General features: G+C 44.4%; 1 protein-coding gene across 1 annotated transcript in view; it reads left to right on the top strand.

The window, feature by feature from the left end:
- The window catches only part of ALK (ALK receptor tyrosine kinase), a 767,947-nt gene that overhangs the window by 226,083 nt on the left and 514,921 nt on the right, over positions 1-26,943 (top strand). The window contains exon 3 of the mRNA XM_030921204.1: positions 20,184-20,348. Within this exon, the coding sequence (XP_030777064.1) occupies positions 20,184-20,348 (165 nt within the window). The remainder of the gene's footprint in view (positions 1-20,183; positions 20,349-26,943) is intronic.

Below are 26,943 nucleotides of genomic sequence, written 5' to 3'. Positions count from 1 at the left end.
CCATTGTGGAACTCCACGCTTGGCTGGCTGTCTTCACCTGCGTTCTGGTGGTGGGATGTCAGGGTGGGGGAATGACAGTGAGCATCAACAACCTGACTGCAGGTGTCCTGATGACCACTGGGCTAGGCCTCTCTTAGGTGAGTGGTCCAGTTCTGAATTGGAATGGCTTTCTTCTTTCCAGTGTTTTATGAGAAGAGACGAGGTGGAAAGAGGCTAATAAGATTTACTCACCCCCAGTCTGTAATTATCTGCTTGAAGAAAAAGTTTGACCTACCTTTTTGAAGGCTCCCCATATTTCTTCTAATTTGCGTTGGGGCCTGATATGCTGTGTGAAATATATTCTCTTCTATGGCTTTTGACATCAGATTCCAGTCCTTTCTCGCCTTTGTGTTGAATGACGAACGCCCACTAATTTCATCATCAGCGAACAGAGGGCTGCACATTCCTCCCCTAAGGCTTTGAGAGGGAGGACGTCTAAAGAAAGACTTTATTTTTCTTTTTATCATCAGCTCTAATGCCTTTAGACTTATTTATAGGCTTGGCTAAAGGATTAGGCTCTAACTACCTACCCAGATAAAAATCTGTTCTATCAGGTAGCACCAGATGCTAAAAGATTAAGGCCACTGGGGGTTTTGAAAGGCAGTTTTGATCACCTTGAATTTTAGAGCCACAGAGACAGATGGTATCCTTTCCAACTTTAAGTCATATTTGCCCACTCTGGGTATGGGAAGAATCACATCAACTTTTTAAACAGAACGACGAAAGGTTCTGCCCATATGAGCAGGAGAAAGGGACTTTTCATTTATTTAAAAAAAAATAAAACAAAACATGATACGTTGCAAAACTTTTTTCACCCACTTCTCTCATTTAAGTTGTATTATAAAATTGCAGTAGATGAAAATTATTTTATATTTTATTTTTATGGAAATACAAATTGAGGGTCAAAGGAGTTTATTAATGTGCTTTCAATTTACAGAGTAGGTGAGCCATTAGAAAAGAATGAACCCAGACTTTCTGACTCTCTGAGTGCTCTTTCTATCATGTCACAAAGTTATTTCAAAGATGAGCTTTCCCTGCCTGGAGAGTATGCCCACTTCCTGGATGACCTGGTGTTTAGCTGAATGATCAATCTGATGTCTAAGACCTTGGGTAGCTATGGGACCAAGACTTGATATCACCAAATGGAGACTATCCCAGGCAGGCCAAGTAATTCAACCCTTTCTAACCATGAGTGGAATCCTCTTGGCACTGTAGGTAGTCTTGTCTTCTCTACCATCCCTCCTTCCCCATCCCAGACTGTGGTCCCTGTATGGATTGACTTGTGTCTCCCCACAACGTTACGTTAAAGTTCTAATGCCCTAGTACCTGCGCATGTGACCTTATTTGGAAATAGAGTCTTTGCAATCAAATAAAAATGAGACCATACTGGATTAGGATGGGCCTTAATCCAATATGATTGGAGTCCTTATAAGAAGAGAAAACACAGGCATATATAGGGTGCACACCATATGACTATGGAGTCAGAGATTAGAGTGATGTGTCTACAAGCCAAGGAACACCAAGGATCGCGGGCAGCATTGGGAGCTAAGAGGAAGGAACAAATTCTTCTTTAGTGCTTCAGGGAGAGCATGGCCCTGCCTACATGTTAACTTTGAATTTTTGGCCTCCAAAACTGTGAGAAAATAAATTTTTTTAAGACACCCAGTTGATGGTACTTTGTTATGACCCATTATTTTAAGCCACCCATTATTATAAGCCACCCAGTTGACGGTACTTTGTTATGACTGCCCTAAGAAACTGATCCAGCCCCCTAATGTCCAGAACATTGGCTCCTGGAAAAGAAAATATTCTTCCCAACATCCAGCGTCTAAGCACAACAAAATAATTGTTAGATTTGAATAAAAGCTCTATTCAGACTTTGTCTGCTTTCCAGTCCAAGGGGATCTATCCAATTCAGGGGCTGGTGCTTTTAGAAAGAAAAATTAGACTTTTTAATTACTTTCCCTGCCACTGCCACCATCACCACCCATCCTGTTAATGTATCAATTTCTTTGATTGAAAAGACTAGGTAAATTAAATATCTCTCTCTCAAAAAAAAAAAAAAAAAAAAAAAAAAAAAAAAATCAGCCTAACACAGAAACAAAAGTGGAAAACACAAAGGGCCTCCTGCTCTGTACGGGATTTGCTTCATATCTCTGGCAGGAAGTCAGTTTGATCTCATTTCTGAAATTACGTTTTTAATGTGGTTGGCCGTGATCAGCCATTCTGGTTCTCAGGAGCACTGGTGTCAGTGAAAAGCAGCTCCCTTGTGGACTGTTGTCAGGGCTGAAAGCTTCCTTACCAACTCCTCTGCCCCTGCCAGGCCAGGTCTTTTTGTGTTCTCTTCCTAACCTTGCTCCACTGAGCTAGGGTGTCAAGCTCTTCCCTAGCTTATGCCTCTGTATTTTCATCTACAAGCTTGGTAAGCAAAAGACCTCTGCATGCATTCACCACAAAGGCTGAGTCCCAAAAGGGACAGTAATGCTGGCAGTCACACAAGACCAAGGATCAGAGACCAGCTATCACTTTGAGGGCCCTGACCTACTGGGAGCCAATGTACTCAATCCATGGAAATTCAATAAAAAGGAGTTGGCTTAGGTGTTTCGAGGAGAGACATGTTTAAAATGCCCCTCTTGGTCATATCCCTTTAAAACAAAGATGTAAAACCATTCCAATAAATATGAACAATTTATCTCTGTTGGTGGCAAGTTGAGTAAGGATATGCAGAAAGAAAAAAAGTCAGAATAAAAGATAATAAGAGAATGAATGACCATGTGACACAAAGGTGAGAAAAACAAGTCAGAAAAGATCCATTTAAAACACTTTTCACAGACAGAGCAGGAAAGACACTGACAAAGGGAAACAGATGATGAGGGGACAGAGACAGAGAGAGACACACAAGGAAAGAGAGAGAAAGACACAAAAGTAGGAGGGGTCGCCCTTGGCTGTCTGACCGCCTTTTCATTTATTTTTCCTGTTCACATGGGTTTGGCTCTCACCCCTGGAAAGATGGCTCCCTAGTGCTTGCTTCAGTCTCGACTTCCCCCTTCAGAGGCCCTCTTGCACCCCCCACCCTGCCTGCATAATTTCCCCCTTAGCATGTCTCCACCAACACAGAGAACGGGAGAAGGGATGTCAACAGTCGTGGAGTGCCAAGTGTACGCTTGGTTGTGCTCTAGGCATGTCAGTGACAAAGACAAGTAGGGCATGTTTGCTTCCCTCAAGGAGCTCTGGAGGAAGAGGTGAGCATGCCTGCTCTTTGACAAATGCAGTATCAGAGGCCCAGGAACACAGAGGAGGGAGGGCCAGGTCTGTAGAGGACTCAAGAAGGGAGATGTTTTGGAGACTAGGGCAGCAGAACTGGACCTTGGACTCTAGGGAACATGGAGAGTCATGAGAAGAGTGTTCTGGACAAAAGGGATGCATGTGCAAAGGTGTGTTTGGGAACAGGTCAAGCTCTGTGGCACAGGCTGTAGAGGGCCTGGGGTGAGGCTGGAGAAACAGTTACTCTGGGTATGCTCAGGATTTGGGCATGGTCCTACACATAAGGCATAGGGTGGGAAAGAAAGGGAAGGAGGGGAATCTGGAAGAGATTCTGGATGTAAGGTGAGCACCACTTGGTTTCCTACTCAGGAGAATCCACCTTGAGTGGATGAAGATGTCATTGACTGGAACAGAGAAGAGAAACATTTGGCAAGGAAAGATGTTGACCAAGATATCTAGAGGGAGAAGGAAATATGGTGAGATCCACTGTAATCAAGTTACATTTGAAATGCCTTCAGGACAGCCAGGTGAAGATGGCCAGTACAAAGCTGTAAACCCAGGTCTTGGCTTTGAGGAGAGAAGTGGATGGAGAGTTATTAGCAGCAAGACTGAGGTTGAGGCTAGCACAGTTGCTCACGCCTGTAATCCCAGCACTTTGGGAGGCCAAGTAGGTGGATCACCTGAGGTCAGGGGTTCAAGACCAGCCTGGCTAACATGGTGAAACCCTATCTCTACTAAAAATACAAAAATTAGCTGGATGCACAAGTGCCTGTAGCCCCAGCTACTTGGAAGGCTGAGGTAGTAGAATCGCTTGAACCCGGGAGGCAGAGGTTGCACTGAGATGAGAGTGTGCCTCTGCATGCCAGCCTGGGTGGACAGAATGAGACTCCATCACACACACACACACACACACACACACACACACACACACACACACACACACAGAGACTGAGGTCAAAGCTGGTAATTGGAGGTTGAAGACTCAGAGGAGATCCAGGATGTTTCATTTGAGAGGTAAGCAGAGGAAGAGGAGCGTGAAACAGAGAGAGATGAAGAAACGGGAGAGAGGAGGAGAACCAGGAGATGGTATAGTCACCTTGTTAGTCTGTCCTCATGCTGCTAATAAGACAAACCTGAGACTGGGTAATTTATAAAGGCAAGAGGTTTAATTGACTCACAGTTTCACATGGCTGGGGAGGCCTCACAATCATGGCAGAAGGCAAGGAGGAGCAAAACCACATCTTACATGGTGGCAGACAAAGAGTGTGTGCAGGAGAACTCCACATTATAAAACCATCAGATCTCATGAGACTATGCACTATCACAAGAACAGCATGGGGAAGACCTGCCCCCATGATTCAATTACCTCACACAGGGTCCCTCCCATGGCATGTGGGAATTACGAGAGCTACACTTCAAGATGAGATTTGGGTGGGGACACAGCCAAACCACATCAGCACCAAAGCCAAGGAAGTGAGGAATTTTTAAATGAAGGAATGTTGTATGTATGTGTGGTACCCCCAACACTCCAATCAGTTCTGTGGAGGCAGAATCTCTCTCTGGGTCTGACGAACCATCATTACCTAATAGGAAGGTTTGCTCAGTTTTAGGAGACATGACATGGCTGTTGGATTTAATAGAGCTTCCTTTTGGATACCATATAGCAAGTATTCACCACCAGCAGCTGGTGACCACACTATAGCCCCAAATTAGAACAGTCTGGGAGGTTGTGGACCTCACTTTATCCCCATATTCTCATGGAGAAAATTTTTATGTGTCTCCTTGCTACTTGGTGCCTCTGATGTCACACTTTTCCTTGTGTCTTAGTTATTTGTGGTCCTGCATTATCACTCTTCCTAGACTTGAAGCATTTAGACATCCAGGAATTCACATCTTGTTTCCTTTTGCACCCCTGGTACTTCTCTCATGTTTTGTACTCATTGTGTACTCACTAGAGGTAATTGCAATGTCTGCTCAGCAGTTCAGGGACAAATGAGCAAACTGAGGTCTCCCAATTCCCAACTTACAGCTTTCCAGCCCCTGAAGTTCTCTGTTTTATTAAAGGGCAGGGACATTCGCACCAGCCCTCTCATTTCTAGTCATATTAATCAGTTTCAGGAAAGAAATGTGTCTAAGGGGAGAACAGTTGATGGGCTGGACTGACTGGTTGAGGATTCAAAGCTGTGATTTTAACTACTTTGAGCAGGCTTGTTTTTTTTCTTTTCCTAACCTAAAAAAGCATACTCAGCAGACATGAGTGAGCTGAGGAATTTCTCTTTTGACAGCTGTGGGACATCTGAGATATCGTATACAGAGCACTTCTAACCAACCTAGAAAGACATGTGTCCAAAACGTGTTCAGGAAAAGGACTGATCAAGAGTGAGAAAAATAAGAGAAAATCCTCTTAAAATGTTTTGTTGAGAGCAACCTCAGGTGCAAAACTTTGTGTCAGAAGACACATCCGATTCACAGGACTTGAACCAGCCCATTTGGGTAGATGACTAGAATAATTTGGTCTATGAGAAGTTCATAGAAATTGTGAGCTGTCAGGGCCTTCTGTGGTCTGATCAAATAGCCACATCTGTAGGATGAGGAAACAGAGGCCTAGAGAGGTTAGTGATCTCCCCAGGACTAGTGGCAAAGCTGAGATTCAAACCCAGGCCATCTGCTTGTCAGAGCCCCTGCCTAACCTCTCTACCATAGAGGCAAGGGTTTATTTTCTTCTCAATAAGAGGGCTCACAAAATATTTTCTCACATTTCAGTCCCGTCTGTTGCTTTATACACCTCATCCCTTGAATACCTTGGGTTTCCATCAGCACAGCAGAGTTTTGCTGCCCCATGGATTGCCTCGGTATGGGGTCAGTGCCTTGCTGGTGTGGATGAACACATGGCCACACTCAGTCTAGTTGCCTCATAGTCACTTGGAGAGCACCTTAAAAAACAGGATTCTGGTGAGGGTGTTCACTGGACTGGAGAACTAGGTCTGGTTATCCTAGGGCTTTAACTCACCTCTACATTGCCTATTTAAATATTGTCTGGGCCGGGCGCAGTGATTCATGCCTGTAATCCCAGCACTTTGGGAGGCCGAGGCGGGTGGATCACCTGAGGTCAGGAGTTCCAGACCAGCCTGGCCAATATGCTGAAACCCCATCTCTATTAAAACTACAAAAAATTAACTGGGAATGTGGTGGCAGGCACCTGTAATCCCAGCTACTTGGGAGGCTGAGGCAGGATAAATGCTTGAACCCAGGAGGTGGAGGTTGCTGTGAGCTGAGACTGCACTATTGCACTCCAGCCTGGGTTACAGAGCGAAACTCCATCTCAAAAAGTAAATCAATCAATCAATCAATCTCCTCTGTAACATCCCAACAAAAGGTCTTCCAGCCTCTGCCTGAAAGCAACACATAGAACCATAGCGGGGAAAACTCATCTTGGGGATCTGAGACATGGAATGAATTCCCAGCTCTGATTCTTGTGAGTTTTATTACCTTCAGCCACTACCTACTCCTTTTGGTTCTCTATGTCATCTTTAAAGTGGAAGTGATCAGGATTACCAACTGACAGCATTATTGTGAGGACATGATGACAGATCTGAATGTGCCCAGCGCACAGCAAAAGGTGGGTTTTGGTGGCATGGCTCCATTTGCTTTAAGGCTCTGGCTTAAAACTCTTTTAAGTCCCTAGTTTTGCCCTCTGGAACTTGAAAGCATTTTGCCTTTAATCGCACTAGTATTTGAGCTGGGATTAAATTCATGCAGTTCAGCTTCAAAATTTATACACCTATAGCAAATTAAGCAATATCAGTTCTTCACCTGCCTAGAATAACCTTATCTTCTCCTCTGTTCTTAGGAAACTTCCTAGCCAAACCCTTAATATCTGTTGAAAGTGTTTCATCCTTCAAGATGTAGCCCAGCAGTTGCTTTTTCTGTGAACCTTCGGTCCTCCCAGGCAAAGAGCCTCCCTTGTTCTGTTTTCCCCGAGGCCTCTTAGAGTTAGGTATGGGCAAGTTCATCCCCCAGCTGGACTGGGAGTCCTTGAAGGGTAGAAGGTCTGTGCTCGGGCAGCCTGGTATCTTCCTGTGTTTGAAAACAGGGAGGAATGGAACCCCATGTTCACATTAACGCTCAGCAAGTCCTGTCTCTTTAGAGACAGAAGAGTAAGTGGGGAGGTCCATCTGCATATTCTGAGGTCTGCCTTAACCACCAGGCCTTCTCGTATTGTCATGGATGCCCCATTGCTCAGAGTTCATCTCCAACCTTCTGGTTTCAGAAATAAGCCCATTTAGACAGATGTCATATTGAAAAATGCTACAAACTGCTAAGGATTTCACTATGCCCTCTGTAGCCTGCGTCTTTCTTTTAGACTTTCTTACCCAACACACATACACATATTCTGCATGAGTGTTTCCTGGAAATTGCAAGCAGAGAACTGAATTGGAAGTCCAATCTGGGTTCTGTTCTCAACTCTCTTACTGCTCCAGACCCTAGGCCATGCCACTTTGACCAAGTCCCTTCACTCTCCTGAGCCTTAATTTTCCCATCTATAAAATGAAGAAGCTGAGCTAGTTAACTTCAGAATTTATTTTCAATTTTCTGTTCTGTGATTAAGAGCAGAGCCCTGTTTTTCTATCTGTAACATGGTATTGGTCACAGATAAGAGAAATAAGAATTGAACTTCCCGTGTGTATCTCCCACTGCAGTGTGCACGTGTGCGCACACACTGCCATCTGAGGCTGTGTTCATGTAATTGATTGATGGAAGGAGACTTGGCCCTTCTTCTCTGCAGCTTGATTATAAGTGAGCTAAACAGATGTCTTGAATTGGGTGATTGGTTCCCAAGATGCATTCCAGGGAGCAGGCTGGTGAAAAGGAAGTGAATGATTTCAAGTTCTGGGGCTCTATGACAAATGAACAGTGGTTGTGGGCAGAGCGGGTAGGGACCCGGTTGGGTACTTAGTGTTATGAAGCAAGTGACCAGATGTTGATGGCAGCTGGTGGATTAATAAGGAAGGTGACTGGTGAGCCAAGTACCCCTTAAGGAGATAATCCAGCAAAGGGGAGCCACAGTCCCTAATCGTCTGAGCCTGGGCTGGAAGTCAGGCCCCCTGGGTTTCTACTGACCAGCTGGCTAGAGTGAAGTTAGGCAGCTTATTTTGGCCACCTGCCCAAAGGGGCAATTATTCTTAGCATGGTAGAGATGGAAGAGACCGGAGAATCATTTTATTCCCCCACTCCATTTTACAGATGAGGACACTGAGGTCTGGAAACCTTAAGTGACTTGTGTGAAGTTATATCACAGAGCCAGAGCTAGAACCCAGGTCATCTCACTTGAGGTCTTCCACAGGCAAGCTCAATCAGCCATCACAAAGGAAAGTTTGAGAGAGGAGCGCACGTTTCTCCATCACCCCTTTTCCTTTTACGCTTCCAACTGCAACAGGGCTTGAAACAAAGTTTTCTTCCTGCTGTGCTGGATATGCTCCCTCTTATATCCTCTCTGCCATTGCTGACTCCTGGAGACACTTAAAGAGTAACAGCAATGGCCAGGCACGGTGGCTCACGCCTGTAATCCCAGCACTTCGGGAGGCCGAGGTGGGCAGATCACAAGGTCAGGAGATCGAGACCATCCTGGCTAACATGGTGAAACCCCATCTCTATTAAAAATACAAAAAATTAGTGGGGCGTGGTGGCAGGCACCTGTAGTCCCAGCTACTTGGGAGGCTGAGGCAGGAGAATGGTCTCAACCCGGAAGATGGAGTTTGCAGTGAACTAAGATTGCGCCACTGCACTCCAGCCTGGGCAATAGAGTGAGACTCCGTCTCAAAAAAAAAAAAAAAAAAAGGAAAAAAAAAATGAGTAACAGCAATGACACTCATCATTAAATAAGGCCAAACTGTGTGCAAGTCACCACACAGGGCACTCAACGTACACTATTGCATTTCACCCTCCTCACAATTCCAGGAGGTGGTCCCTGCTTTAATTCTTACTTTGCAGTTGAAAAAATTGAGGCACAAAAAGATTAAATAATTTTCTCTGACATGTGGAGCTAGTAATGGGACAGCCAAATTTCCAACTTGGGAGTCTGACCTCATGCAGGATCTGTGCTTCTAGTTACTCCATGCAATGCCTCCCCAGATACCCTGGTGCCTCTCCCATCCCCCTGAGAGGTTGATATAAAATAGGGCAAGGACAGAAGAATCTCTGTTCTAGCCTGCTTCTCCCTGGGTTCTCCAAGGTCAGGTCAGGTCAGTTCATCCCCAGGTTCCTGGTGGTAGATCTGAGGCACAGGAAGAAGACACAGTGCTATGTCTGCATCACAGGGCCAAGATGGTGAGAACATCCATCTATTAATATATGGTATCTCAGGGTTTCTAAAGCATGGCCACATTCATTACCTCATATGATCTTCACAGCAGATATATGTTTTTTTCTTTTCTTTGTTTTTGAGACGGAATCTCACTCTGGCACCCAGGCTGGAGTGTAGTGGCACAGTCTTGGCTCACTGCAACCTCCACCTCCCAAGTTCAAGTGATTCTCCTACCTCAGCCTCCTGAGTAGCTGAGATTACAGGCGCCCGCCACTATGCTTGGCTAATTTTTGTATTTTTAGTAGAGACGGGGTTTCACTATGTTGGCCAGGCTGATCTCAAACTCCTGACCTCAAGTGATCTGTCCGCCTCGGCTTCTCAAAGTCCTGGGATTACTGGTATTTATATTATTTTTATCAGCAGAATTAGTGTGATAATTCTCCCTGGTTTATCCATGAGAAAACCGAGACTCAAGTGGTTAAATGAATTGCCCCAAGCACAAGGCTGATGGGCCTGGAGCTGGGAGGCTTCCTAAGAATTCTCTAGTGAACTTTCCCCTTTGCTTCTGGCCCCATGCTTTCCCTCACCCTGTTCTCACTGTGGCTCCTGGCCTGAGAACAGACATGCTCACCAGCAGGGAGCTTCCGGCAACCATCAAAAAGCATTTTGTTGGCAGAAGAGTACATGCAGGAGGAGACAACCCAAAAAGCTTTATTGGAGGTGAGTTGAGCCATCTGATCATTGGGAGATATTTGAAACCTAGCCATATATGGTTTTGCTAATTTATTCCAGAAAAAAATAGTGTGGATTTTTCAGAATTTTTCTACTTATTTAAGGTATTATTTTGTCTATTTGTCAGGCACAGCTTTGAATAATTATAATAATAGCAATCAGGATTAGAAACAGAATTTTAGTACTAGCCTTGCAACCAGCCGCTGTGCATTCTTTCCTGATCCCCATCATTCTCCAGCTTTTTCCTTCCTCTCAGAGGTCTCCAAGGTCCCTCATGACTCTGAAGGCCTACAGCTGGGACATTCTGATGAATCCCTTGAGCAAAGAAGACCCTCCCTGTGCCTCAGGATTAGTGGCCACTGAGAGAGTTCCCTTGAGCTGGGTACAATCTTTAAGGACTGACAGTGTTTTAAGAATGCTAATTTCTGGGGTTCCATTTAATGAAGTGTAGCGTTACGTGTAGATCTCTCTAAAGGCCAGCTGCAAGATAATTGCCATGTATGCATGATGTTTCATATGGTTCTTTACTGAAGACACTTAACCAGGCTTGTCAGGAATACATTGGCATTTTCCTGTGCCATGAAGAAAACCAGCTTCAGCTGGAGGGGCCAGTAAGTAAAGCCTGAGGATGCATGACAGGTGGTGGTTCAGTACTTCTGCCCAGCTCCCGTCTGGTGCTCCCCAAAGAGGTGACATTCAGAAAGACTTCTGCAGCCAGGAGAAATGCCCTCCACACTGTGTGTGAAGGACTCATTAATCAGTGGCATGGCCCTAAGTCAGTATTTTCCCTTCCCTGGGTCTTGTTTTTTTCACCTCTCCAATGGAGAAATGGTTGACCTCAAATGTTGCTTAAAATTCTAACAGCCTCTGACTGCAAATATCACCTAAAGGCAGTGCCAGCCTTACTTTGGTACAACAAAATACTAAAGAAATGGTCATGGTCATGTGCCATCACCTGCTTCAGACTGACAATTGGAATACTCTTTCTCAGGAGTAACAGGAAGTGTGTTCACAAAAGGCATGGTTGTGCAAATTTGGAATCAGCCAGTGTGCTTTGGGAATTCTCCACTCTAAGCACACGCCTCATCATCTGAAGCCCTTTCAGCTTCTCACCGAGATGACCTGACTGAGGCTTAGCACAAAACAGTGTCCCGTATTACAGAGCTGACAATGGCAGAATTGGAGTCGAATCTCAAGTCTTGTGCTCTATTCCTGTGAATCAATCATGATGATATTAAGGTCACTTGATGCATAAGACATATGGCCATAGACGTACGGGGAAAGATTGTACGACTGATTGGTATCACAGACATCACCATTCAACAAGTGAGGACAGTCAGGCCCGGCGTCAGGCTCCGTATCCCAGTAGTTAGACATCAAGTCAAGATAACTGGAGACAGGAAAGCATTTTTAGCGGGAAAATAACCCCAACACAAAATCACAATCATATTGTCATTTTAAGTGAGTGGCAAACCTGATAATTCCGTTTTCAGATGCAGATCCCATTGACCAAGTATTCAGTTAAATGAACTCTTATAGGCCCCTTCTGAAAACAGATACATCCTGATGGCCACAGAAACTTTGCCCACCCACCCTCAATTTTCTAAACTGGGATCCCAATCAGACCCAAGAAACACAGCACATATTCTGGAAGACATCAGTGATATGGCTTGACTGTGTTCCCATACAAATCGCATCTTGAATTGTAGCTCCCATAATCCCTACATGTCATGGGAGGGATCCGGTGGGAGGTAATTGAATCATGGGGGCAGGTTTTTCCTGTGCTGTTCTCATGATAGTGAGTAAGTCTCATGAGATCTGATGGTTTTATAAAGGACAGTTCCCCTGCACACACTCTCTTGCCTGCTGCCATGTGAGATGTGCATTTCTCCTCTTTCACTTTCTGCTATGATTGTGAGGCTTCCCCAGCCATGTGGAATTGTGAGTTCGTGAAGCCTCTTTTTCTTTATAAATTACCCAGTCTTAGGTATGTCTTTGTTAGCAGCATGAGAATAGACTAATACAATCAAGAAACCTAGATGGGAACTTTAAGCCCTGGGCTTTATTGCACTTGTGGTTTTGGCTTCTTGAGCCATATACCCAATGAGAGTCAGACTTAGATCTTGGTGATGTGTCCTCTGACTCAGTCCTCACCTAGGGCATCACAGGCCCAACTTTATAGGTCGTATCAGAGCTTTCAAGACAGCAAAGACACTCTGGCTCCTGTCCTGCCCCCAGCTTTGCCCTGCCTGTCCCTCTCTGGGCCCAGGTCCTTTCCTGCCTCACTTGCAGAGCTCATACATTGTTGTAGTATGAAGTGCGGCCATCCAGAAGAGTATTGGCATTCTAAATCAACACATTGGCTGATTCAGAATTTGCTTATCATGCCATTTTTTGAGCACAGCCTCCTGTCCATCCTGAGAAATAGTATTTCAATTGTCAGTATGAAGGAGGTGATGGCATATGACCATGACCATTTCTTTAGTATTTTGTGGCACCACAGTAAGGTTGGCATTGCCTTTAGGTGATACTTGCAGAGTCAGACGTTATCAGCTCTGCCTCACTTGTGGAGCTCGTACATTGTTTCCTGCCTCACTGCAGCCACAGACATGTCCATGTCTGTGTCTCTGCATGAGGTGAGCTATGTCTGCTGCCTTTTCTATTGGCAATCCTGTTTGTGACCTACTGAAAGGGCCTCAGGACTCACAGGAAGGAAGCACATCGGTAAAAGACCACCGAGTCCCTTCCTATCTGAGTAACATCAGATGTGACTTCACTTCTCTGAGCTCCAATGCTTTCATCTGTTGAGTGGAGATAAGAATCCCGCCTACTTCATAGGGATTAAAGAAGATGATCATGTCAGGTACCTGGCATGGTGACAAGCCCCAGTGAGCCCTTGGCGAGTGTTATTACTTATAAATACACTTCCCACACACCTTCACAGAAGTCCTCTCCATAGGGGTCAGGGCTCTTCTATACATACTACAGCATGCGTTGCCAGGAACAAGAAAGTAAGTAAGACCTCCAGCTTTACTTCATAATAAGAGACAAAATCAAGAAAGATGAAGTGTCATGGAATTGATGGGCATGGCATTCTTCTCTTTTTTATGACTTTTCTTTTCATTCTGCAGTATTTGTTTCCAAAGCTCATAGTGACCTGAGGCTGCGAGGCCTCATCCAAGGGGCTGATGTGGACCTGCCCTGGGGGGCTGCCCTTCAAGGCCCTGCCACCCTACATTCACTTGGAAACTGGGCAATGTTGGAGGGGATGTCTTTAAAACTAACTGGAGCTGCTGGCCCCCTACCTTGAAACTGACCCAAGGTGATTTAGAAAACTAATAGGATTTAGGAAACTAGTCTCTTGGTTAGCAGGCTCAGGTTAAGGAGGCATAAAGGGCCTTGCTCCAAGGGATTCTGGGGAAATCTGACATCAGTCTGGATACAAAGGAGGATTGTTTGATATTCTGAGCCCACTCAAGAGGAGACCCAAGTGTTCAAAATGCACCAAGCTCCCTATTCCCCTTTTGTGGTGTTATGGAGAATAGCTGGAACCTACATGCAGTCTCCTTGAGTGTCTCGGCCTGGCACATGGCCCTGGTTGGAAGGCCCCCATCTCTGCCTGAGTAACAAATGCTGGGCTTCCTAGGCACAGGCCTTGGGCTTGACTGCTTTGGGAGTCTCACACATTCCTAGAGGCTACATTTCCACCCTCAGGTTCAGAGTGTTCAAGGTGGGTGGTCATTGACAACTCTTCTACAGCCAGGGGGTTTTGATAAGGGAGACTGGGTATGTCTTCAGGCAGGGTCACCCCTGTGGTTTTCTGATAGTTACCATAACATTCTTCTCAGTGGCTGTGCTTCATACTAAAACAATGTCTAGAAGCTAACTGTTAATGAATTCAGTCTTTAACATGTGATTCATGCACTGGGAGATTTCAGGAAGTGAGTATCAAATGATAAAAATGTATGAACACACACACACATGTGCAGGTATGTGCACACATACTCACTTGTTCATCCTGCAACCATTATGTGCAAAACTTACACGAGCTTTCCTTTTTTTTTGAGACGGAGTTTTGCTCTTGTTGCCCAGGCTGGAGTGCAATGGTGGGGGTCTCGGCTCACTGCAACCTCAGCCTCCCGGGTTCAAGAGATTCTCCTGCCTCAGCCTCCCGAGTAGCTGGGATTACAAGCATGCGCTACCACACCTGGCTAATTTTATGTTCTCAGTAGAGACAGGGTTTCTCCATTTTGGTCAGGCTGATCTCCAACTCCCGACCTCAGGTGATCCGCCTGCCTGGGCCTCCCAAAGTGCTGGGATTACAAGTGTGAGCCACTGCGCCCGGCCAAGCTTTCCTTTTTAATTCTTTGAGAATCTAGAGGGAAACCAAGTCCCCATTGAGTGTGATGTATATTCAACCTCCTTCCGTAGGAAATCTGTCCCTTGGGATGACAACAAGTCCCTGTTTAGGGGCAGCAGCTCCTCAGCAGAGGCAGGCTGAATGGTCTGTAGGTTTGGTTGTGTCGGCCCAGGGTAAGCCTATAGAATCACTGACCTTCAGAGATGAAGGGCACCATGGAGGATACATACTTCATTTCTTTCATCTTTCAAATGCAGAGAAACAGGCCTAGAGACAGAAATGGACCTGCTGGGGTCTCAGCTGCTCTGTGCAGGACCAAGCCCAGAACCATCCTCCCTGCTCTGCTAGAGCCCTTTCCCTTCACAGCACTTGACGCTCCTCTCAGCTGGCAGATCTTTTCCAGAAGGTTCCATTACCTTACCTCTCTTCCATGATGGAAACAACAAGAAAGTAGGTGGCAGTGATTTCACGTATGTGATTGGCAGGTCCTGGAAAGTGTGTCTTTTTCTCAACACTCTTTTTCAATGGTCAGATTCTCTTGGGTCAAAACAAAGAAGGTCAAGATCTCTGGATCCTCCTGAAGGTCACAATCATTCTGCAAAATGGGCCTGACATTGAGAAAATATAGATCTGTCCCCTCTCATGGAGAAGCCTTTTCAGATATGTAAAGTTTACAGGCTTTGGGTCTGAGAATAACCAAGATAAAACACTTCATGGGTTTCTCATCTATTGTGTAATTTAATCTTCAGCGCTAAATTGAGATTCTGAAGCTGTGGGAGAGAGACGAACAACACTGGATATTCCGCATTATCCAGTTCTAGGTCACTCTCTGGGTCTGCCTTGGGGTAGTCCTCTGATGTGGGGGCAAGAAAACTTTAAGCCTCAGCTTCCTCACCTATAGAGAGAAGAAGAAACCAACCACTTCTCAGTGTTGTTCTGAAGATGAGGTACAGTGATGGAAGGAAAACACCCAGGACAGTGCCTGGAAGACCACCAGAAGGGGCTGAGTGAATGTAGTTTCCCACCCTTATCCCTGGGTGGGTGTGGACCTGCCTCTGTGGTTGGGTTGCTTAAGGTTCAGCACTGTGCTGAAGCCCTCCACCCCTCTGAATCCCTCCCGTAAAGTAGATTCTACAGTCTCTACCTAACAGGCACTGAGTCGGAAGAGGGTGAAGGAGAGAGATTCAAGAAGCACACTAGGTCTAGAACCTCGGAAAAGACCCAAGGAAAATAAGATTTAACCTGGTGTTTTAGACAAGTCCCAAGGTATTATTGCCCAAGAGGCACTGAGGCTAGTTTGAGAGAGAAAAACCTGTGTCCACATTTTATAAGAAATTAAATCAGAATGTAGAAAAGCCCAATTCAGTTTCACCCAAATGAGTAGTAATATTAACTCCATTCCTATTTAAAGCTAGAAAGTACAGCTTTAACAGCTAAAAGGAGGTTGCTGCGGACTGAGAATTACAGAAGGAACTCATTTGGTAATCGGTACATTTGCATAGCCTGTTTTACTAGGCAGGATCTGGCCCAAACACAGCCAGTTATCACACTTAAACTCTCCAGAGTTCAAAGATCCCAGAATTAATAGGCTTAGTGCTGGGATTGTATATTCCACTGTCTGTTTGTTGAATACACATGTAGGGCACATTTGCCAGGCAGGACACAACTCAGACAGTTGGCACACCTCACCTCTGTCTTGAATAGAAATAGGTCATCTTTCATTGGAGGAGAAAAATCAAGATAGAGGATGGCTGCAGAAGTTGAATCTTTGGGAAAGGCACAGATAATTGTCAATGTGGGATGGGAGTGGCTGGGGGCTTTCTCTCCCTTCCTCTGACATGAACATCCACCAATGTGGATGTGTCTTTTTGACCCTCCCCGGAGGAGTTACATTTCATGGCTACGCCTCTCCTTATTAGTCAGGTTTCATAGCTAATCCTTCCTATGTCACTTTGGTGTTGCAAAGTACAAAGTGTTGGACCAGTTTCCTCTTTGTAGTCTGCTATGAAAACCAGGTGTCTTCAAATACATCTTGAAGATTAAGGCAGCCTGTGGTTCCTGGACACCAACTGTAGAGCAAGTGGCCTATCAACCTAAAGTGAGAGCTACCCTTTTCAGCTTGTCACTATGAAAGCAAGTTGTCTGAATCGTGAAAGGGCAAGGAGTATTCACCTTAGGGCCAGAAGGATGGCAGCTCCTGGAAAGCAGCTGAGGAGCAGAAAGACACTCAATAGAAGTGTAATTGAAGGATTTTTTTTCTTTTCTCCTACACTTAAATAGTTTGGTTAGTGTTAACATGAATATTTTGCTCCCAACTCTGCAGCAGGGCCAGCTGTCTATGGGTGTGGACACCCATTGGAAGACAATCCAGTGACCAGCTGCCTGCCTTAGAATCTGCCCCCACTGTATTCTGAAATTTCCAACACCAGACTTGTCTTGGAGATTGGGGTAGTAGTAGCCTCAGAAGCAGCTGTTAAAATGCACAAATGCTAATTGGGACATAGCACCCATTAGCACTGTCACAAAGATTGAATTATCAAAATAGCTATTATAACTCTACTGAGGCCAAGGACTTTGGAATCTTTAAAAAGCCAAATCAAATGGGAACTTGAGAAAATATCTGGTCTAGATTTTATATTTGAGGAACTTGAGGCCCGGAGAGGTTAAGTGACTTATTCAAGGTCACCAGCAAATCGGTGGCAGAGATGGAGCTGCAGCCCAGGTTTCACCAGGTGCTTGTTCCTGGAATCTTCTAGTCTATAAGTCCTTTGTTTTGCAGATGAGAAAACCAAAATTCACACATGAGAGGTAACTGGACAAGCCTGGACTCAAACTGAATTCCTCAGATTGTCCAATATCTATCACATTATCCCTTTTTTTCTTATTCCCATGGCTTTGGGGAGAGGATGAAGTAAGAGGTGGTTGAACACTTTGTGTCTTGGCGTCTTCCATTAATCCATAAGCCACCTTTGAGAGCCCACCATGTGCAAAGTTCTTCAGCCACTTTGTAGAGTAGACAATGAACAGGGAAGGGGAAGAAAAGCTGAGTGGCTCATGTACCCTAAAAGTGGGGCAAATGTGGAATCATTGGACAGAAAGAGTCTGCCTAGGGAAGCTCAACAAAGTACAAAACATCCCAGGACATGGGCCCTTCCTGCCTCCCTTTTCTCTCTCTCCTTACCAGTGACCCTCCCCAGTCACTCCCCAAGAGAAAATAAACCCTGATGCGCTGTCATCACCTTGGCCCTCTTCTCTGGACAGGAGATTGAAGGGTAGATTATAGGGCTGGCAAGGCAGGCTATGAGGAAACTCCAGTTCCCTGTGGCCTTTCTCTAATCAATCAGAAAGGACAGGGTCTGGCTAGCATTTTTCAGGGCATCCAATATGGACCAGGTCCATTTTTTTATAGGCAGGACATTTTTTGTATTATTATCTTTTTTTTAAATTTTACTTTAAGTTCTGGGGTACAAGCATAGAACATGTAGATTTGTTACATAGGTATATGTGTGCCGTGGTGGTTTGCTGTACCTATCAACCTGTCACCTAAGGTTTTTAATTGTTTTAATTTATGTATTTTTTCTTTTTTCTTTTTTTAAGGAAAAGGGCAGGCAGGTTTTATTTCTGGCCAGGCATGGAAAAGGAGAGAGCACTTGCTCTAAAGACAGCTTCTCCCAGAGCAGTGGGAAGCTGGGAAATGTTACAGGGTTAGACGTGGGTCAGAGGCTGTGTAAGCTTGTGTGGGGAAAAACTTCAGACACGCAGGTGCAGATCAAGAACATGCTCTTCATATGACACGTGTGCAGAAAGTGGCAGTGATTCTCTTCTATGGGAGGGAACTTTCGCATTATAATGATATGCTAATGATCTAAAGGTGACAGGGGCCACTGGTTCTGGTTTGCTCTGGTTTTGTGCAGGCCTTATCTTCCTCTGCAAAACGTCCTGAAGTTCCCAGACCATCTGGAGTTCTTTTTTTATTTTTTTTTAAATACTTTAAGTTCTGGGATACATGTGCAGAACATGCAGGTTTGTTACATAGGTATACACATGCCATGGTGGTTTGCTGTACCCATCAAGCTGTCATCTGCATTAGGTATTTCTCCTAATGCTCTCCCTCCCCTATCCCCCCACCCCCCGACAGGCCGTGGTGTGTGATGTTTCTCTCCCTGTGTCCACATGTTCTCATTGTTCACCTCCCACTTATGAGTGAGAACATGCGGTGTTTGGTTTTCTGTTCCTGTGTTACTTTGCTGAGAATGATGGTTTCCAGCTTCATCCATGTCCCTGCAAAGGACATGAACTCATCGTTTTTTAAAGCTGCATAATATTCCATGGTGTACATTTGCCACATTTTCTTTATCCAGTCTATCATTGATGGGCATTTGGGTTGGTTCCAAGTCTTTGCTATTGTGAACAGTGCTGCAATAAACATACGTAGGCATGTGCCTTTATAGTAGAATAATTTATAAACCTTTGGGTATATACCCAGTAATGGGATTGCTGGGTCAAGTGGTATTTCTGGTTCTAGATCCTTGAGGAATCACCACCCTGTCTTCCACAATGGTTGGACTAATTTACACTCCCACCAACAGTGTAAAAGCGTTTCTATTTCTATTTCTCCACAGCCTCACCAGCATCTGTTGTTTCCTTTTTAATGATCACCATTCTAACTGGTGTGAGATGGTATCTCATTGTGGTTTTGATTTGCATTTCTCTAATGACCCGTGATGATGAGCTTTTTTTCATATGTTTGTTGGCCACATAACTCTTCTTTTGAGAAATGTCTGTTCGTATCCTTTGCCCACTTTTTGATGGGGTTGTTTGTTTGTTTTTCTTATAAATTTGTTTAAGCTCTTTGTAGATTCTGGATATTAGCCCTTTGTCGGGTGGATAGATTGCAAACGTTTTCTCCCATTCTGTAGGTTGCCTGTTTACTCTGACCCATCATCTAGGTTGTAAGCCCCACATACATTAGGTATTTGTAGAGAGTGTGTTTTACCACCAGTTCTTACAGCCAACTTGAGTGGTAATTATCAGCCCAATGTACAGGTGAGGGAATTAATGGACAGAGAGGTGAGTTTTCTTGCTTAGAGTCACCGGGCTGGTAAAAGCAGCGCCAGACTTGGACTCAGGCCTCGTGTGTTGCTTGTGCAGGCTCTGCCCACTCACCCTCAGGCCCTCTCTGTGTCTTCAGGTAACTTCACAAGATGCAGAGCTTCCCACCATTCAACCTGTTAGTTAGCTCTGCTTTTTACCTGCCTTCTCTGAGAACATCTCCCGTAATATGAGTTACAGAAAGGGCGCATTTTATTCTCTTAGGCCCCTTTTCACCAATACAGAGCCCTGTGGTATTGACAACTTATCTCCCCTGGACAGGGCAAAGGGTGTGGAGGAGATGAAGGCCAGCCTCGTAGTGTGGAGTGGAGGGGGCTGAAAAGCCACATTTGGGAAATGGTTTGTTCCACTGATCCTTGGCTATTATTGCAGGTCTGGAGTGCAGCTTTGACTTCCCCTGTGAGCTGGAATATTCCCCTCCACTGCATGACCTCAGGAACCAGAGCTGGTCCTGGCGCCGTGTTCCCTCTGAGGAGGCCTCCCAGATGGACTTGCTGGATGGGCCTGAGGCAGAGCATTCTAAGGAGATGCCCAGAGGTAAGGGAGAGACCACTGGTGATGTCGTGGGTGGGTCAGGGCCAGGCTGGAATGCCTGTTTCTGTTTGAAATGATGAGACTTCACCCCTGTTCTGCTCTGTTTCCTTTGAAACCTGCTTTTAATATCTGTGCCTTTCCATGGCTTCTTTGGCCATGCAAGGAAGGGAGGAAGACAAGTCCCATCTCAAGTTCAGCCCAACCCTTTATTCTTTAACAAGTAATAAAAGTAGGGTTTCATAACTCTCCTCCATGCAGATTTCCCCATAAGAGAAAGTGCTGATTGGTATTTGAAATGGGGTTGCAAGATAAAATACAAGATACCTCATTAAATTTGAATTTCAGATGAACAGCAAATGATTTTTTAGTATAAGTGTTTCTCATGCAATAGTTGGAACACACTTAAACTAAAAACTATTCCAATTATACAAAACAATTCAAATGTAATTGTGTGTCCTGCATTTTTATTTTTACTGCCAAATCTGGCAATCCTAATTTGAAAGGTATTGTAGAACTGGCTTAAATGTTTGTTTCAAAGCCGTTCATAAATACTCAAGTGACATGTTTGCTTGGTGTGATGCTTTCTGTGGCCCTGAGCTGTTTATGAATGTCCCCTTCTTTATTATCAGGGCCTAGGAAAGGTAGGCTCAGAAGAAAGTAGTGGGCAGTTGTTAAATTGTGCTGACTTTCTTGGAGAGAGATATGGAGGCAGTAAGCCCTACTCTAGTTTTATGTCTCACTAAGCCAAATCTTAGGGCTCCCAATGTCTTGAACCTGGAAAACTCGACTGACTCAGAATTGAAAGCCTATGTTCCTGGCTTTTAGGAAGAAGTAATAACTGAAATGGCAATGGGCTTATTGGACATTCAGGGTAGATTTTTCACTTCGCAAAGCACTCCCACCTACACTATCTCATTGGATTTCAATGAGAGAGGCAGGGCAGAGAAGAAAATTAGTGCTCAGAGAGGGTGAGTGACTTGCCCAACATCACACAACATGTACATGTGAGTCTGGGTCTAAATACCTGCTGTGATGAGTCCTAGACAAGGGTACTTTCCACCACATCATGCTTCTGTCTTTGTAGCAAGACCAGGACCAGAGCGTGCTCTGTGACCAGGTTCTTGACAGAGATCATCTCAGGCTCATGCTACTAGGGAGTCTAGCAGGTCAGGTCTCAGGTAAGTTGATGAGGGAGATTGGAGGTGGCACAAAAACAACTAATGCTCTCAGGCTTACACCTCAGCCTCTACCTTGTCATCAAAGAACCAAAGGAGACTTTCCTTTCTATATACTTTCCTGGGCTGACTTTTTGTTTTTATAACTCTTTTGGGATTGCTTGACCTTGACTTATATTTTAAGCTGCTTTTATCTGGATTTTGATAGGTATTGTAGTGTGTGCGTGTGTAGGTGAATGCTCTTAACCAGAAAGTGCATCAGAATTCCTCTGGAGAACTTATGGAAAATACTGCCTCGATCCCATAACCTGAGATTCTGATTCAGTAGATCTGAAATGGAGACTACGTATCTGTGTATTTTATGTTTTTACTAGGAAATCTAGCAAAAAGTGGATATAATATGCATGCATAGATTAGAGATTACAACAAAACCAACAACACTTGCATTCTCACTGCCAAAAAGCTGAAGAATCTGAACATTATCAGTCTTTTTGGGGTTTGCTCTATCCCACCTAGATCACAAACTTTTCCTCACCCTCCAAGGTAATCATTCTCCTACATGTTGTGTGAATCACTTATTTGCTCTTTTTCATGGCTATACTACCTATATATATAGCTCCAAATAACATATTGACTAGGTTTGCATGTTTTCAGCCTTGTATATAAATGGGATTATACTGTCTTTGATCTGTTCACTTTGATAGATGTAGCTGTGATTCATTTGCTTTTGATAATATATTCATCTTTTGCATAAAAATACACAATTGATCTCTTCTGTCATTGAACATTTGAATTATTTCTAGGTTCTTGCTATTGCCATCAACACTATTGTAAACATTTTTGTACATCTCTCTTGGTGCACATGTTCAAGATTTTATCTAGAACAGGGACCCCTAACCCCCAGGCTGCGGTACCTGTTCAAGGCCTGTTAGGAATGGGACACATAGCTGGAGGTGAGTAGCAAGTGAGCCAGCATTACTGCCTGAGCTCTGCCTCCTGTCAGATCAGCTGCTGCATTAGATTCTTATAGGAACGTGAATCTTATTGTGCACTCTGCACACACACAGGCATGCAGGGGATCTAGGTTGAGTGCTTCTTATGAGAATCTAATGCCTGATGATCTGAGGTGGAACATTTTCATCCCAAAACCATCTGCGGAAAAATTGTCTTCCAAGAAACTAGTCCTTGGTGCCAAAAAGATTGGGGACCATTGCTCTAGAGCATGTAACTAAGAGTGGAATTGCTGGGCGAGAGGGTCAGTGCATCTTCCATTTCATTGGTTAATGCCAGTCTATTTTCCAAAGTGGTTGCACCAATTTGTACTCCCACTAATGATATATTGGTATTCCTCCCCATGGCTTTACATCCTCATCAATACCTGCTATTGCCAGCCTGTATTTTTTTATCTGTGTGGTGAATGAAATACAGTATCCCATTGCAGCTTCAATTTTCATAGAAGTCTGTTTTATTTTATTTTTCATAAGTTTCTTGGGTGATTCTGAGGCATAGCTGGGCTTGTAATACTGTTGACTTACTCTCATTCAGACTTACTCCCATTCAGCCACCCCTAGGACTATCTCCAGAGTCCAACATTTAACCTCTAGGAACATGCATTTTTGGTCACTACAGATTTTTTAAAAATTTATATTCCAGGAGTGGAATTGTGATTACAGTTCAGTGAGATCAAGAGAGAGGGACAAGAGGAAATTGTGTTCTTTGTGAATTCCACTGATGGTATGCAGTCACACATTATAACTTTGAAAGTTTGTGCTTTAAAAAAATTTTTAAGCAGTGCCAATACATTGTGCATTTCACTTGGTGACCTGTTTCTCCTCTTGCACCTGTGATTGCTGACACGAGTACATTATACTGAGGGCTATGAGAAAACAAAAAAGAAGGGGAAGAGGAGACAAGGAAGAAAATAAATAAATTTTTACTTCTCAGCATTCCTTAGCATGGAAACATATCAATGCCTTTTTGTTTTTATGAAGCTGGATCCCAAGGGTCAGTGCACACACTGAATATGAAACTTTCCCATTAGATGAATCAGGATTGGAATATCCATTTATTTAAAGTAAATGTTGTCAACTTCCATTGCCCTGAAAAGTCATCACTGTTAGCATCAGGTAGTAGTTAGCAATACTAAGGATGGTGGTGTGAACAACCATAGCAAAAGCTGCTGTGGATACACCAGACTCCTTTACCAAGCTCTTTCATGAACGGGCACATCCAAACATAACTTAAGAGAGGCTTACCACTGTCAGAAACTTCTAATTTTTCTGGGGTCTAATGGAGTGGTCTGTACTCACACAGCATGGATCAGTCATGGAAACAAGGAGATCAGCCTCCCAGCCCTCCCAGAAACTCCACTGCTTCAGTAATGACACTGAGAGGTGTTTGGAGCTTTCAGGAGTGGGTCTCTCATCACTTTTCTAGTCAATTCTTTACACCACTACCTTTCCCTGAAGTAGCATTGTTCCTCATGAAGCAGCCTACTGTAATAAACTCCCTTGACCTTCAGGGAAAGAAGTGAAGGTAAAGGAAGAGAAAACAACCCGTCCATTCTGCACAATGGCCAAGCAGGGTCCTATATTCCAATCCTAACTCCCAGAGCTTTAGAGTCTCAGTTTCTTGGTCATTTTGGCAGAAAGGGTGCTGGTGGTGAAGATGAGAAGTGGGGATGGGTTGCCTTTAGTACGATGTAGTCACTATTTTGTTTTCTAACTCAATATTCATGGGTCAGAGAGTATTTAGATGGTATTGCAATATTTATTGTCAGGTATAGAAGGGCCAGAAAAAGGCAGCAAGATGATACCAATCAAAGATAATGAACTGTAAGTGTATAAATCCTGAATGGTTTTAATTTATGGCCCCTGTAGCTGAGAATAATAAGGAAGATACAATTCAGAGCAGCAAGATAATAAAAAGTGATCATTTTGATGGAACATAATATTATAAATGAATAAAATCTTGAAGAACCATCAGATCGAGGCATTCTGTGACTTTTTAAGAAGTGCCAGGGGCCATGTTGATGTCTAACTGCTTCCAGTGTTTTGGAATGTAGTCAAGGTATTTTTCTTCTCCAGTAAGGCAAGATTTTATTCTGTAGCATGAATCCTGGCTTAAAAATGGAAAACACACTCTCACCCCATCCACAGAGCCCCCTCCCCAGCGCCTCACTCACAGGCACACACAGGAAAGATGGAAGCAGACTCCACTATTCTTCCTGGATCAGCTCAGCTCTCTCCCAGTGCTCCGACTCTCAGGTTTTTGCTTTGATTTGTTTTGTTTTGGTGGAGGGTCTGGATGTAGCACTGCTACTGAGGTTCTTCTGTTCATCAAGATGGCTTCGTTTTCAAAAGGTGGTGAAACACTGTCCTGGAGCCCTGGAGTGGCTAAGGACTTCACACATGGCTAAAGGCTTTCACACATGACTAGGGTATTGCAACACCAGGATGGGGTCATTCAAACTTCTGATGCACTCCTGTTGTACCCTTGTGTATTAGTTTCCTGGGGCTGTTTTAACAAATTCTTACAAACCGGATGGCTTAAACAACAGAAATTCATTCTCTCCTCATTCTAGAAGTCAAGAGTATGAAATCAAGATGTCTGCAGAGTTAGTACCTTCCGGAGGCTCTGAAGGGAAATCCTTTCCATGTCCCCACTCCTAGCTTCTGGTGTTGCCAGGAATCCTTGGCATTCCTTAGCTTGTAGATGTCTCACTCCAAACTCTTCCTCTGTCATCACACGGCATGCCTCCTGTGTCTCTGTCTGAAATCTGTGTCTTAACGGGGCATATGTTATTAGATTGAAGGTCCACCTTAAGTCCAGCATGATCTCATTCTGGGATGCTTGATAACATCTGCAAATTCTCTATTTTCAAATCAGGTCATCTTTACAGGTACTCTGGGGTTAGGATTTGGACATATCCCCTGGGAGCCACTCTTCAGCCCACTACGCCTTGGTTTTTCTCCCGCTGTGTCTGCGTTGGTGTGTGGATCCCATGCACCTGTGGACTGTGAATTCTCAGACCCTTCAGGAAGTCTGATTAGACAGCTTCAGAGGAGCCCAGATTCATGCCAGCATTTCTCATCCTTTCTTCAATTTCTTCCCCCACCCCAAAAGTTTGCCATGTTCTTAAAAGGGTCCCTGAACACTTCTCAAGTGAACTGTATCCCAGGAGTAGCAGGGACCTGAGTCACCTTTTGAGCTGCAGGTGCAGGCTTTGTGGGAAAATCCTCTCAGGATATAGCCTCCTTTGCACCCACAGTCACTGCGGGCTGCAAATAAGTGGCTGAGTTGACTCTGAGTCTCACCTCTGACTCTTGATCTTTTGAGGCATTGATAGGCTACTGGAATGATAAAGGCCTGCCCAGCATTTCCTCCTTCATCAGTGAAACTCATCATTAGCCAACCCATTTCTGCCTTCAGGCTTCATTTGCTGATTGATGGGGACCTCTGATACCTACATGCGAATGGGTTTACCACTCTTCCTGGAGAGCAAGTTCCATAGGTGAGGAAGGGTAGGAGGTGTCCTCACAGATGAGGACAGGCTCTCAGTAAGATGGAGACGGATGACCTTCAGAGCTGGAGAATCACTGATCTTTATCCCGAGAGCACTGCCATTGTCCCTGCTCTGCACCACTGCAGAGTGAAATGTGCTAATGCAGGCTTCAAGTCCAGCATTGATGGCCGACAGGGTTCAGTGGTCACCCTGAAGTTCATCTGGTTAATGGGAGTCAGTAATTACACACTTCACTTTGTCTGTAGGGACAGCCTTTAGCAAACCTCTTGTTTTAGAAGAATGTTGAAGTTGGGGAAACAGGAGAGGTAAGAAAACTGAAAGAGAAGAAAAATGTAATCGGAGTGACTGCTGATCACACACACAGAAATGCAGACACGCACTCACAGGCCGAACAATGTTCCTTTCTTTTCACTTGTTTCAAACCGGATGATCTAAACTGGGACTGTCCTTGCCAGGTATTCATAGGCTGCAGCTCCCCAGAGCTCCCTTCCTTTGCTGCTCTGTTCATGGCCAAGTTTATACTTTAAGTCAATGGTCTCCAAACTTTATTTTGTTGTATGCCCCATCGGTAAAATTTTTGAGCATGTACTCCTACGATGTTATATTCATCAATTATATGCAATTTTGTGTGCCTAATTGTATAATACTATTTATTAGCAAAGGTTTTTCTTGTCTTTTTTAGATAAAATAAATATAATTAGAGCCACACATCTGTCCTCTATAAATGGAATCAGACTTCCTTGTCTGTTAAGTCATCTCATCCTGGCCCAAAGGTTCCTGATATCTCTGTCCCTTTTCCAGTCCTTTAAGGAGCATTGTTGGGGCAGGGTTCTCCCTGTCCACTCTCTTCCCATTACATGGGCTATGCTGGCCAGGGACTCCTTCACCAGGAAGGCCT

The sequence above is a fragment of the Rhinopithecus roxellana genome, chromosome 17 (assembly GCF_007565055.1).
Source record: "Rhinopithecus roxellana isolate Shanxi Qingling chromosome 17, ASM756505v1, whole genome shotgun sequence".
Classification (NCBI taxonomy): domain Eukaryota; kingdom Metazoa; phylum Chordata; class Mammalia; order Primates; family Cercopithecidae; genus Rhinopithecus; species Rhinopithecus roxellana.
This window is presented reverse-complemented; position numbering and strand designations above follow the sequence as displayed.